Here is a 13979-nt window from a genome sequence, read left to right on the forward strand (position 1 = left end):
GCAGTGTCTCGGAAATACAAAATGTCAAGAAATTTTTAAGAAATCAAAGATGCACTTTTTAGTATAGCAGTTTAGAATGGTAGTGTCCTACATTTTACATGTATGTATGTTTTTTTGGTCCACTTTTTGTGTGGATTTATCTAACAAAACACTCAAAATTTTGCATTCAAAAGTTTGCATAACACACAATTTTGCCAACACCTTCAGTCAAATTACGTTTTGTTGATTTTTTTAAATGTGAAAATAAGTACTCACCCTTTGCAGAGAACATACCTAAAAATCATATTTTTCTGCAATTTAACGCACAATTTCTACTCATTTGCTCTGTTGTTTTTTTTTTTTTTTACATAAAACATAAAACGTAGAATATAAAATGTGCCGTAACTTTTATTCAGCAACCTTTGTGAGATCACGCAAAACACTTCAACAGGCTGTGTTGGCAGCTTATTTTTCATATATAGACCGCAGAGTGAACAGTATGTTGTAAAGGTTTAACAACGCAGTACATTAAACTCTCTTATTTCAAAATGTGAGGTAAATTTGTTTTCCTGTGATATGGCCCCTTTAACGCTTAAGTTAAGAAAAAACTTTCTTTTCTCTATACATTTGTGAATTCAGCTTCTACACTAGTCCAAAACTTCCAGACTGTAATTCTTGGGCTGAACTTTCTTTTTCCCCTTTCCCCTTCCCTTCACGCTGTTGTGGAAGCAAGGTCAGCCATGCCTGACACCCTGAGTGCCTGTTGTAAGTCAATATGTTTCATTACATCTGAAATGCCAGCGCGTAATTCCAAGAGCGTTTCTTTGATTACAGTCATTATTTTTGTTTGCAGAAAGGATAGTCCTCCACGCTCCACTACGGCAAAAACAAGGAGCCACAGCAAGTCACTCATTTTTCATTGTAATTTCCCCACATTTATTCCCCCTTCTCCTTTGGCAGGCATTCCTCTTCCTCCACTGTTGTGTCTCCCTTTAATACCTTGTTAAATGGAGTGGATCTGGCTTGTTGTTTTTCTCTCATCGGACAGATTTTCCTTTAATCTCATTTAAATGGGAGACCATAGCAGAGATATAATTAAGCACTTTTGGATGCGTAATAACACCCATCCAGCCCTCTCTGTCACTCTCAGTCGACAGCGGAGGAGAGAGGGAGGAAGGGAAAGAGACAGACTGAGAGAGAGAGAGAGAGAGAGAGAGAGAGAGAGAGAGTCTAAGTGCTGTGGTATTACACAGGACATAACCTTATCTTTTTGATGGGCAGTAGAGAAGTCAATGATTTCTGTAATATTTGCCTTTGTTTCTCAATGCTTTTGATGAATATTTGGCTCACTGGCAGCAACAAATTAAACTACAGCAGGTCATCGGCTGAGTTTTTGAGTCTGTGAAAAGCTCTGTCCTCTAGACCCACATTGGGGGAGTGGATAGCTCCCCACTTTAGCCTGATGGACTAATTGGTGCAAACATCTAACCATTACTTTTCTCTGTTTCTTATTAAATGTATCCTTAAAGGGCTATATCATGGGAAAACAACTCTTCCTCCCTTTTGAGTTTGAAGTGGCATGAGAAGTGTTAAAGTATCAAAACTTGCATTCATTTCTCAGTTCATATATGGAAACTAAGTTCAAGGATCAGCCCATTGTGAAACACATTTACATACACAAACGAGCCAAAACATTATGACCACTCACAGTGAAGAGAATAAATGTTGATTATCTTGTGTCACATTTCAAGCTCTGGAATAAATTAAATGGAGAGCAGTCAGTTCTCATTGCCAACGTATTAGATTTGGAAAAGATGGTAAGACGTGAAGACCTGAGTAAGTTCGACAAGGGCCAAATCGTTATGGTCAGACGTCTGGGTTGGAGAAACTCTGAAACGGCCAGGCTTGTGGGGTGCTCCGGGTCAGCCGTGGTGAGTACCTACCGACAGTGATCTGAGGAGGGACAAAGCACAAGTCAACCATAGGGTGTTGGGCGCCTCCAGACTCATCGATGGCCTTGGAGCAATGGAAGAAGGTCACCTGCTCTGATGATTCCCATTATCTTTCACATCACATGGACAGCAGGGTATGTGCACACTGTTTACCTGAGGAAGTGATGGCACCAGGATGCAGTGTACAAAGAAGACAAGCTGGTGGGGGGAGTGCTTCTCTGGTCAGTGTTCTTTTGGGAAACCCTGAGTCCAGGCAGTCAAGTGGATGTCAATTTGACATGCAGCTCCTACTTACACAATGTCACAGACCAGGTATGCCCCTTCATGGCAGTGGTATTCCAGAAGGCAGTGGCCTCTTTCAGCAGGATAATGCATCCTGATATAGTTTGACATAGCTTTAGGAACATGATGAAGAGTCAGATTTCGCCAGATCTCAATCCTGTCAAGCATCTTTGGGGTGTGGTGTAAAAATCCGATATGCAATGGCTCCACCTCACAGCTTACAGGGCTTAGAGGATCTGCTGCTAACGTCATGTGCCAGATACCACAGGGCTCTTTGTAGGACCAACAGCATATTAGGTATATAGATCATAATGTTTTGGCTTATCAGTGGATATCCACCTATTCAGCCTACAGCAGTTTAGCCCCGCTCATTCACGCAGAAGTTATAAGAAGTGTCACATCTTTTTAAATAAGGGAAAACTCAACTCAAGGTGGCCAATCAGAACAGAACTCATTATATATATATACATTTTTGAGGAATAAAGCAAGGTTGGAAAATTATAATGTAAAAATTGTGACTTGTTTTAGTGCATCAATGCACACAAATATTCTAAGTGGAAGAAAATAAAATACAAGAAAAATGTAGGGTATACGGGCCTTGCAAAGTTTTAAACCAGCAGTTCTTAATCTTCTTAGAACAACCAAGCATGCCTACCCTCATAGGAAAGCATCCGAGTACCTCATACTAGTAATTTAATAGGAGCTAGACATCAGGCTTGCCATTTTGGAGCACTTAATCTCTGAAGGAATAATATGAATTGGTCAGATATTTGCAAATGAATGGGCAGACTGGCTCTTCTTCACTTCCATCACTCACAGTAATGCTAGCCAACACAGACATCTGTTAAATGCCATAGCAGAATTGGCACTTAGTGTTCTCTTCCAAGCATGTTGAGTTGCCCAGTGATGTTGTGTTAGCAATGGAGCTTTACATGTCTCAGAGAAAGAAACATGCTAGCCTTCACACTCCCACCTTGTGTGACAGGATTAGAAGTGGATATGACTAATTCAGGGACAATTTAGGGGAAAATCCCACAAAAAAGACAGAGAACGTGAAACTTGTGGTCACTACAGTCTTGCTTACCTGCATGGGGCACCTTAGGTACCACACATACCATATACCACAGTTTGTAAACCATTGCCTTAAACTCTCTGTCTCTCTCCCATTTTCTCTCTCTCTCTCCTCAGACCATAGAAAACTGTGTGTGTATCTTGAGGAACCTCTCATACCGACTCGCAGCAGAAACTTCTCAGGGACAGCAGATGGGCACAGATGAGTTAGACGGCCTGCTATGCAGTGATGCCAATGGGAAAGATGGAGAGAGTTCGGGCTGCTGGGGAAAGAAGAAGAAGAAAAAGAAGTCCCAGGATCAGGTGGGGCCATCTTTGCAGCAGCTTAATGGCATTTATTGTCATTATACGCACACTGTGCTCCCACAGTCCCCTTATTTCACACAGAGATGAGAGAGAGCTCAGATCTAGATAGGTAATTATGGAAGAAGGAGACTGGATGCGTTAAGGAGAGCTCTGTTCTGTTAAAAGCTATTTTTTTAACCTTACTTAGTTGTTAATGTTGATTTTTAGCATTTGCTCTATTGTGTGTGCGTTTGTTGAATTCACACAACTTTAAGAGGAACCTCTTTTTTAGGTTTTGAACGTTTTCTTTGCATGATGATGCACTTCGACTCCACTTAGTGATGATGATTATTCAGATTTATTTTCTATTGGCTCTTTAACAATACTAGGCAAGCTGGCTAGTTTGGCTGGACTGTAAGCAATAGACTATTGGGAATACTGTCAGTCAGGAATGGAAACCACTGGCCCCTGACCTTCTGTACATAAATAGACATCTTCTTGTAGATTTGAATGTTTCTCATAATTCAAGGTGAAATCTAGGACAACAATTTCAGGGTAATGTCCTTTGCCCAAAAACAGGTGTTAGCTACCTTGCTGGTATCATAAGTTTTGGATCTGTCTGTATCCATTTATGATTAAGTGATTAGCAGGTGTAAGTGCTTCCTTTTTATGGCAGCAAATCATTTATTAGTGCCTTCATTGTTGTCCACTTTGGCCTACACAGTAATTGAAAGGAAATACACAGTATTGGTGGTATTTCTGGGCCCCTAAATGGCACCCCTGTGTGATTTGCCTTGATACTATTGAATGTTTCAACAGTTAAAGTCAGTGAAGGCAGCAGCTCTCAAACCAGGGGCTGTAGCTAGAATTGGGTTAGCCTTTGTCCTTTACCTATCAAAATAAGTACAGCAACATGACTGAGACATCAAAGAGTAGATAAAACAGCAGAAATAGCTACTTTTTTGCATCACACTGTAAAGTTTCTATACCAGTTACTGGTTTGTCCTAGAAATGTACATCCAAGCCGAGACACATGTAGGAACTTTTACCATTAAAAGTGTTGAACCTTCTGTCCAAGCCACTAACCATTAGAAACACTTATTTTAAGAGTGTGGTATACCCTTAAAAATAAAGGTGCCGCGAAGTGTTCACAGAAGAATGACTTTTGGTCCCATGTTTTAAAAAGATGTGTGAGTGTTTAGAACCGTTAAAACGTTCTAGAATAATTCACATATTGGAACGGTTCTATACCAAATTAGAAGTTCTTCCCAGAGCCTTTACATTATGTACATCTTTGAACTTTAACAGGGTTCCCAATACTCGCACGTCTGATTCACATATAATAGTTCTTTAAACAAGCATCCAAAGAGCGTTTTGTTTCTTTAAGGAACCAAAACTGTTTATTCTATGATAATATACTGTAGGAAAAAAAAAAACTAGTTCTGAGAGGCATAAAGAATTCTGTTTGCCAACCTATTTCAGTGCAGTGGTAGAGTAGCAGTGGAGCCCTGAGAATATTTGAACCTGTGGGTCTCCACAAGTCAGTCTCATTTGTTTGCAGATTCAAACTGAATCTGGAATTTGAATCTGCGGTCGACTGGTTGCGGATTAAGAAAGGAAATATGAGAGCTGACATAATGGATGTTTCTTTTGTGGCATCCCAGACGTGCTAATCAGTGCTTTTGAACAACTTTGGCTGAGAAAGAACCCTGCATCCGTTTTCATAGTCTGCCCTTGCATAGCACAGGTTCACTCATTTCTCACCGGTGCTGTTCACAATCTGGAACAAATACAGTTCCACCTAATGAAAAGTGATAGATGTGAGCACCTTTGTAGCTGCAACGCTAACTACATTAGCCCAAACTAAATTAAACTCAAAGGCAGATGTCCATCTGTCACAAAGGCTTCTTGTAGCTACACCTACAGTGTTCACAGAGGGCATGCTGTCACGATGCTAAAATCCCTCAGTTCAAATAATACATCAGAGTGATTGCTCCACTGAGGGCACTAAGCCAGGCCTCCTTTATTAAACAGTGCCTATGTTTATCTTTCTCCTCTATATGACTAGACATTTTTGAATATTTTGCCAGTTCTTGTATTAGTTTGTGGGCTCTATTTAAGCATTCACTTGATCTGTCCCTCTTCCAGTCTCTTTCTAGTGCCCCTTCTGTTTGCAGCAGTCAGCTAAAGTTGGTCAGATGTTTCTAAGACATGTAGTCAAGGGCTGTTAGTCCGCATTACCGAGGGTGCCCTCGTCTGTCTGTCTGGACATTCCACTCTGTCCGCAGAAGCGAGCCACTTTGAAAGAGGACACCAGGGCCTGCAGGCAAGAGAAGGCTAATGCACTCCGCTACATCATTTATCGCTGAGTGGCAGCTAGCTAGTTTGGTGAATGCCGGGTGAGCTCCAGGTCAGTGCTGCTAGCGTTTAGTGTGGCTAATTGACTGAGAGACTAGTGTGTGAAAACAAGAATGTTTGCTACCCAGCAGCCTCTAATCCTTGTCTGATTTAGCATTGGGGAATAAACACATGCACACACATGCACATCTCATCTGAATTGTGTGTCTGACACTTCAAACTTGTGGAAAGTATTTTTTTCTTTATTTGCTGTATATTTATCTGCTTTTCAGTGGAACCATTACTCCATTGTTGCCTACGGCCTTGGGCTAGCACTGCATTTCTGTAGCCAGCGGTTATGTTCTCGCCTCTCAGGATAAAAAGTGTTTTTGAAAGAAAAAGCTCAGTACCAAGATTTTCGTCAAAATGTGAATAGCTGCTCAAGATCGAAAGGTCTTAAATAAGTTGTTTTTAAGAGCAGAGGAGTGATCAGTAATCAAGTATAGTCAAAGGAGCCTCTGAAGGAACATCAAGGTGTTATCGGTATCAGAAAAGCATTGACATTTTATTGAGATATTTTATATAATGCTGAAAAGATCCTTCTACTGAAAGAAGAAGCACTCATTTCTGAGGATTCTGCAGTACAGGTAAACCTAATGGTTCAAGTAAACACATAAAAAAATAAAATCAATTTAAACATAAAACGAATCTTCTCTGAACCTTTAGCATGAGCCTAACATGTAATAAAAAACCTTTATGTGAAGAGAGTTGATCATAAATAACAGCAATATGAGCTAATTAGCAGAAGCCAGAGCTCTGCCCCAACACTGCAATATTCTCTTGCCTTACTTGACTTTCTCTAGTGGAACCTCTCAAGTTTAAAATGTGCCAAAAGTGTCGTAACCTTAATTTTTCTTATAGCACCATAATTCCGACTGCTGTCATCTCTAGCATGCAGCAAACTGTGACTATGTGGTCACATGAGTGCCGTTATATACACACTCTATATAATGAACAGGACAGATACAACATTCATCCCTCTAACATACTGACTTTTCCACCCATAGATCATGAATTCAGCCACAGAATAATGAAGATAATTTGGTTTCAGTTCATACTTTACCCAGGCCAAAAAATAGCAGAGGCCAGAGAATGTCCTCAACGCATCCTACATCGCACTCACCTTCACTTTCAAGTTCAACCTTAAGGCTGGCTTTACACGCAGATTTGTAACCACAACACACAAAAATAATTTAAAACAAAGTTGCATGCAACACATTTAGTCACTCCAGTAGAGATTAAAGCCAAGAGTCAAATTAGCAGCTTGTATTTTTTTAAGTACCTCGTTGTACCATCACCACAAGCCGTTATTTGCAGCATTTTTAGCATCTTTGTGTTTTTTATAGGTGTCATTGCTTTTTTTTCTGTATGTATATCTCTTGTCTTTTATGTAACTATTTAGGGTTATTTTACATATATGTTTTTATGTGTTAAGTGCATGTTAAGCCCTTTGAAAATTGGTATTCAAGTAACTAAAGTTGCAGGAAAGTTTCACTGTTCACTTGACTTGGGTGGAAGACTAAAAATTTGCATTAGGACATGGGCGTGGGGGTGGGGGGCTCTTTTGCTCTTTTGCTTCATTTCCATTTGACAAATGCAATTACTATACCATAAACTTTCTGTGTCTTCATTTGAAAAACAAAATTCTTAGTGTCTAAAAGTCCTTCTCACAGACCATGACTGGACAAAACCATTGAGTGTTTACACAGAGTTGTTCACTGGGAGAGGGACAGAATGGTGGCAATGCATCTAAAACTAGTCTTCAGTTTTTAATAAATGATTATGCTGGAAAGGATGTACAGCAGGTTAGGCTGATAAAGGATAGAGAGGGAAATGTACTAGTGAGTGAACAGAGAGTGTTGAGTAGATGGAAGGAGTATTTTGAAGAACTAATGAATGAGGAAAACGAGAGAGAGAGGAGGACAATGGGGGGAGAGATAGTGGATCAGGAAGTGCAGAGAATTAGTAAGGTGGAAGTGAGGGCAGCTTTAAAAAGGATGAAGAATGGAAAGGCAGTTGGTCCAGATGACATACCTGTGGAGGTATGGAGATGTTTAGGAGAGAAGGCAGTGGACTTTTTAACCAGGTTGTTTAACAAAATCCTGGAGAGTGAGAGGATGCCTGATGAGTGGTCCCCATTTTTAAGAACAAGGATGATGTGCAGAACTGCAGTAACTACAGAGGTATAAAGTTGATGAGCCCCACCATGAAGGTATGGGAAAGAGTTGTTGAAGCAAGGCTAAGGCGAGAGGTTCAGATCAGTGAGCAGCAGTTTGGTTTCATGCCCAGAAAGAGTACCACAGATGCAATTTTTGCGTTGAGAGTGTTGGTAGAGAAGTACAGAGAAGGTCAGAAGGAGCTACATGGTGTCTTTGTGGATCTAGAGAAGGCAAATGATAGGGTGCCAAGACAGGAACTGTGGTACTGTATGAGGAAGTCAGGTGTAGCTGAAAAGTATGTTAGGGTGGTGCAGGACATGTATGAGGATAGTGAGAGTGGTGAGGTGTGCAGTTGGAGTGACAAATGGTTTCAAGGTGAAGGTGGGGTTACATCAGGGATCAGCTTTGAGCCCCTTCTTGTTTGCAATGTTGATGAGGTTGACAGATGAGGTCAGACAGGAGGCTCCATGGACCATGATGTTTGCAGATGACATTGTAATCTGTGGTTAGAGTAGAGAGCAGGTGGAAGAGAATCTGGAGAGGTGGAGGTTTGCACTGGAGAGGAGAGGAATGAAGGTCAGTAGAGACAAGACGGAATACATGTGTGTGAATGAGAGGGAGGCAGGTGGAAAGGTAAAGATGCAAGGAGTAGAGATCGTAAAGGTGGATGAATTCAAATATCTTGGGTCAACCATCCAGAGCAATGGACAGTGTAGAAAAGAGGTGAAGAAGAGGGTGCAGGCAGGATGGAGTGGGTGGAGACGGGTGTCAGGGCTGATGTGTGACAGAAGGATAGCAGCAAGAGTGAAAGGGAAGATTTACAAGACAGTAGTGCGTCCTGCTATGATGTCTGGTTTGGAGACTGTGGCTCTGTCTAAAAGACAGGAGGCTGAGCTGGAGGTGGCGGAGATGAAGATGCTGAGATTTTCGTTGGGAGTGATTTTCATTTTCATTTTGACCTTTAAATTTCAAAGACCAGATTCTCTTTTTCTTGTGCTCATTAGTTGGATTCTCATGCAATTGAATTTTTTGTTTGAATTAAAATATCCAGGCAGATTCATATGCATGTAAAACAGAACTGCCAAAAATGCTATTTTGTGTTCATGCAAGGACTACTGTCACCCCATCAAGCACCACGGCATCACTCGTCACATAAAGAAAACTTCATTTTACTTGCTTACTTACTTTACATTAAATTGTATTTTACTTGCCACATAACATTGACATAACCATGTAATTGCAGATGTCATGTGATTTCTTAATTTGTTATGATTTTGTCCAGTAATTTAGCTTTGTCATGTTACTCTTACCCTTGTTATCCTTACTGGGCGGCACGGTGGTGTGGTGGGTAGCACTGTCGCCTCACAACAAGGAGGGCCTGGGTTCGATTCCCCGGCAACCAGGGTCCTCTCTGTGTGGAGTTTGCATGTTCTCCCCGTGTCTGTGTGCAGTCAGGCAGTCAGGCTAATTGGACATGCTAAATTGCCCCTAGGTGTGAGTGTGTGAGTGTCTGTCTGTCTGTGTCTGTCTGTCTGCCCTGCGATGGACTGGCGACCTGTCCAGGGTGTATCCTGCCTTCCGCCTGAAGACTGCTGGGCACCTCCCCGCGACCCTGATGGAGAAGCGGATGGATGGATGGATGTAACCCTTACTGTTAACTGTAATGTTTGATGTCATGACTAACTGGAACTAGAGTACAAGAAATCGGCATGCAACATAAGCTGTCATATCAAACATCATTACTGGAAATGGTAACATGACACTGTTATATTACTGAACAAAATCTGTAATGACGACTAATGACAGCAAGTGACATCTGAAATGTTTGGCATGGTTATGTCAACGTCATGAAGTACAGTTTTAATAAAGTGTTCTACTTTTACCACCTTATTATATTTAATGTCGCTATTTGTGCCTGCATGTTTTCACTTTCAACTGTGTATGATTTTGAAAAAGTACTCATACATTAACTATAGCACTTTTTTCTGTACTATATTATCAATGTAGGTATGTTGTATATTATGTTATAACTGAAGTATGAAACCCCTCCTTCTTCCAATCTAACGTTCTATATCTTTCAGGCCTTAGTAGTACAGAGCAAATACTGTCAGATCCCCTACGATAATGAAATGATTAGTAGCACTTTACACAAAAGGAGCGTTAGCTAGCCTGTCCAAGTATCCCCTCCTCTCCTCTGTGCTTGTCAGCACTTCTCACTTTTTCATCCGTAACACGCACCACGAGATGCTAGTTACTCAGCACTTCTATAATTATAGCAACATGACAGCAGATGTCATTCAGTGATCAGATAATTAGCGATGCTTACAGGGCTAAACAAACCTCTTCTCAACAGTCTACTCTCAGTTAGCTTTGATAGCTTGCTTTACATGAGGCTACTGCTGCCAAATCTTCTTTCCTGGCTTTCAGTAACACATGCCACACTTTCCTTAGGGCATCCAGACTGTGGCTATTTAGAATACCTTGGTGAGCCTTTGCCTTCACAATGTATATAAAGCACATAATAGTGTTTACACATGTACTAAAGTGTCGTTATGTAATTGGGCTGTTATAGAACAGCAAACTTTGGGACCCCATGTCCACAGAAAGCGATTTTCAAACCTAAGCACTTTTTTAGTAGTTGCTGTACAAGAGAACTGCAGACCAACACGTCCTTCTGCTTTTTCTCCAGACCACTCAGTGTATTTCAAAGTATTTCAAACTAGCTGAGCATTTGCTAGCGCTGCATTTTACCCTGAGGATGAATCCTAAATGAACCGCGGTGAACTGGGGGAAAATAACATTCTATATCATAATCAAATAAGAACAAGATACAGGAGATGCGCCTTGTAAAAATAACTCTTTGTGTGGCTGCTGGGCCTGAAGCTGTGTGTTTTCCATCAAATGTAATGAAAAATGGATTTCCTAACACCACACATCAGCTGTTCAGCACAGGTGTCTGATTGATTGAGCACCAACAGCAGCTGAATGAATGCAAAATGTTAAACTGCTTGCATTCCAGTGGTATATAACTTAGCAAAGGGGCTGACATTGCTCAGCTCTCTCGCTTTTTCTCTCTATCACACCTCGAGTACAGAAAGAGCGCCCCTCTTGGGCGTTACGACTCCCTCCAGCAGTCAACTGAACGACAGAGATGGTCCTCGGAGCAGGGAATGTGGGGTGGTGGTGAAAGCACGCTCATTAATAATGGAGGGAGAGTTTTTTTCCATGATGCTTAGGTGTTTCATGAGGTGCTCTGGCAGAAAGTAGGTCAGCCTGTGAGCCCAGCTCTTTTTATATATTTATTTATTTCAAACCGATTCTCTTGTCTGTCTAGGCTTCAGTCAAAATTTGCAGTTATTTCTCACAGTTTCTGTCTGATTCAGGATCATTTGGACTATTAGCTTGAGTATCATGTATATGCGAGTACAGCTGCTGGGTATTGCTGTAGTGTTTTTGGAGGGTTATAGAAGGTTCTAGCGAAGACAGATGTGGATTTATTAGCAATGTTAGCAATTCCTGTTTTGTGTCATTCCTGTTAGAAAGTCAGCATGGAGCCAGCAGACTCCCTGGTGTGCTCTGGCGCCTCTTCATATCTCTCTCTCTCTCTCTCTCTTCATCCTTTCTGAGTTGATACATGATGAATGACAGACAGCCATTAAAAGAAAACTCAGTATTAGTCTGTTGTACTGCAACCTGTCTGCATACTATTTTCAACGTTAACAGTGGTTGTATTTTCATACTGAAAGCTGTGCCTTATGTCTCTTTTCTCTCTTTAATACTCTTTGACTTTAGTTATATTTCTCAAGCACTTTTTCTCGTGTTCTGCCTTTTTGACTTGACTGCTCTTTCCCCCTCTCTCTAACCCCCCCTCCTTTTTTTCCTGCAGTGGGATGGTGTAGGCCCTCTCCCAGACACGTCTGAGCCCCCCAAAGGAATCCAGATGTTATGGCACCCCTCCATAGTGAAGCCCTACCTCACCCTGCTGTCAGAATGCTCCAACCCGGACACGCTGGAGGGAGCAGCCGGGGCGTTGCAGAACCTGGCTGCTGGGAGCTGGAAGGTAATGAAGATGCAAAGCGTAATCACTTCATAGGCCGAGTACAGTTTCATGTCGGAGACGTTTGTCTTGGTGGAATTGGTCCAAAAATGAGTAGGCATTACTGAATACAAATGGTAACAAGTAATAGTCACATATATGATATAAATATACACACTGTATTGCCAAAAGCATTCGCTTGTCTGCCTTCACACGCATGTGAACTTGAGCGGCATCCCATTCTTAATCCATAGGATTTAATATAATGTCAGCCCATTCTTGGCAAGTAAAACAGCTTCAACTCTTCTGGGAAGGCTTTCCACAAGGTTTAGGAGTGTGTTTAAGGGAATTTAAGGGAATTTTTTCTTCCAGAAGCGCATTTGTGAGGTCAGACACCGATGTTGGACGAGAAGGCCTGGCTCACAGTCTCCGCTCTAATTCGTCCCAAAGGTTTCTTCCACACCAAACTTGCTCTTCCATGTCTTTATGGATCTTACTTTGTGCACTGGTGTGCAGTCATGTTGGAGCAGGAAGGGGCCGTCCCCAAACTGTTCCCACAAAGTTTGGAGCATGAAATTGTTCAAAATCTCTTGGTCTGCTGAGGCATTAAGGGTTCCTTTCACTGGAACTAAGGGGCCGAGCCAAATTCCTGAAAAACAACCCCACACCATAACCTCCAAACCCAGACTCATCCTTCAGACTGCTAGATAGAGAAGTGTTATTCATCACTCTAGAAAACACGTCTCCGCTGCTCTAGAGTCTCTCTTTGCACCACTGCATTCAACGCTTTGCATTGCGCTTGGATGCAGCTGCTTGGCCATGGAAACCCATTCCATGAAGCTCTCTACACTGTTTGTGATCTAATCTGAAGGCCACATGAAGTTTGGAGGTCTGTAGCGTTTGGCTCTGCAGAAAGTTGGCGACCTCTGGGCACTATGTGCCTCAGCATCCGCTGACCCCACTCTGTCATTTTACGTGGCTGACTACTTCGTGGCTGTCATTCCCAGTCGCTTCTACTTTGTTACAATACCACTGACAGTTGATTGGAATATTTAGTACTGAAGAAAATTTCACGACTGGACTTGTTGCACAGGTGGCGTCCGATCATGGTATCACGCTGGCATGATTTGGATGGGTGAGTGAATCCTTTTGGAAACATAGTGCAGATGAAGAGACAGATATGGTCAAGAACTCTTTTGTCTTATCCAAGCATAGAAACTGTTTCCAGTCAAAGTTCCAGTAACATCTTTAGAACTCCAGGTGCATTCATTTGTTTTTAGATGAAGGAAAAAGCTTTCCTCTGGCACACCTTTCATTTGGAGACAGTGGAAGCAGACTCCAAATTGCCTTCATTTTCTGCAAATCTCCGACCATGATCCTCACGGGAATTTTTAACCCTTTATAATCATCCTCCTCTGTGCATTGAGGCAGAAAAAATATTTGCGTTCTCTGTAGATTATTAAAACCTAGGCTAGATGAGCTGACAGCTTCAGCTAAATAAGCCATTGCACTAGCTAACATGTATGCTATCCAAACTACATGCTACCCAACCATGTCAGGTTGGTTTTTTGTCCATTAAATAGCACATTTACTGTGGATGCTGTGCTGTGTGGTCTTGTTAAATTCCAGACAAACCCAGGATTTTACAACAAATAATAAAATAGTCCAGAGCGTTCACCTGCCTTTATCCACCTTAAATACGCAAACTGCACTGCTAAAGCTCTCCCCTGATAATCATCCACTTTCACCGATATTGCTGTCATCATGCTAGTATTTGCATGGCTTCATGTCGCTGTGTGTCACATACCACAGCATTAG

The 13979-nt window shown here is 41.6% G+C and overlaps 1 protein-coding gene across 2 annotated transcripts in view; it reads left to right on the forward strand.

Moving 5' to 3' along the window:
• Nucleotides 1–13979, forward strand: part of ctnnd2a (catenin (cadherin-associated protein), delta 2a) — a 570926-nt gene that overhangs the window by 478099 nt on the left and 78848 nt on the right. For both annotated transcript variants that reach the window (XM_017716448.2, XM_037534162.1), the window contains 2 exons: nucleotides 3402–3587; nucleotides 12012–12185. In XM_017716448.2, coding sequence (XP_017571937.2) covers nucleotides 3402–3587; nucleotides 12012–12185 — 360 coding nt within the window. The remainder of the gene's footprint in view (nucleotides 1–3401; nucleotides 3588–12011; nucleotides 12186–13979) is intronic.

The sequence above is a fragment of the Pygocentrus nattereri genome, chromosome 24, assembly GCF_015220715.1.
Source record: "Pygocentrus nattereri isolate fPygNat1 chromosome 24, fPygNat1.pri, whole genome shotgun sequence".
Lineage (NCBI taxonomy): Eukaryota > Metazoa > Chordata > Actinopteri > Characiformes > Serrasalmidae > Pygocentrus > Pygocentrus nattereri.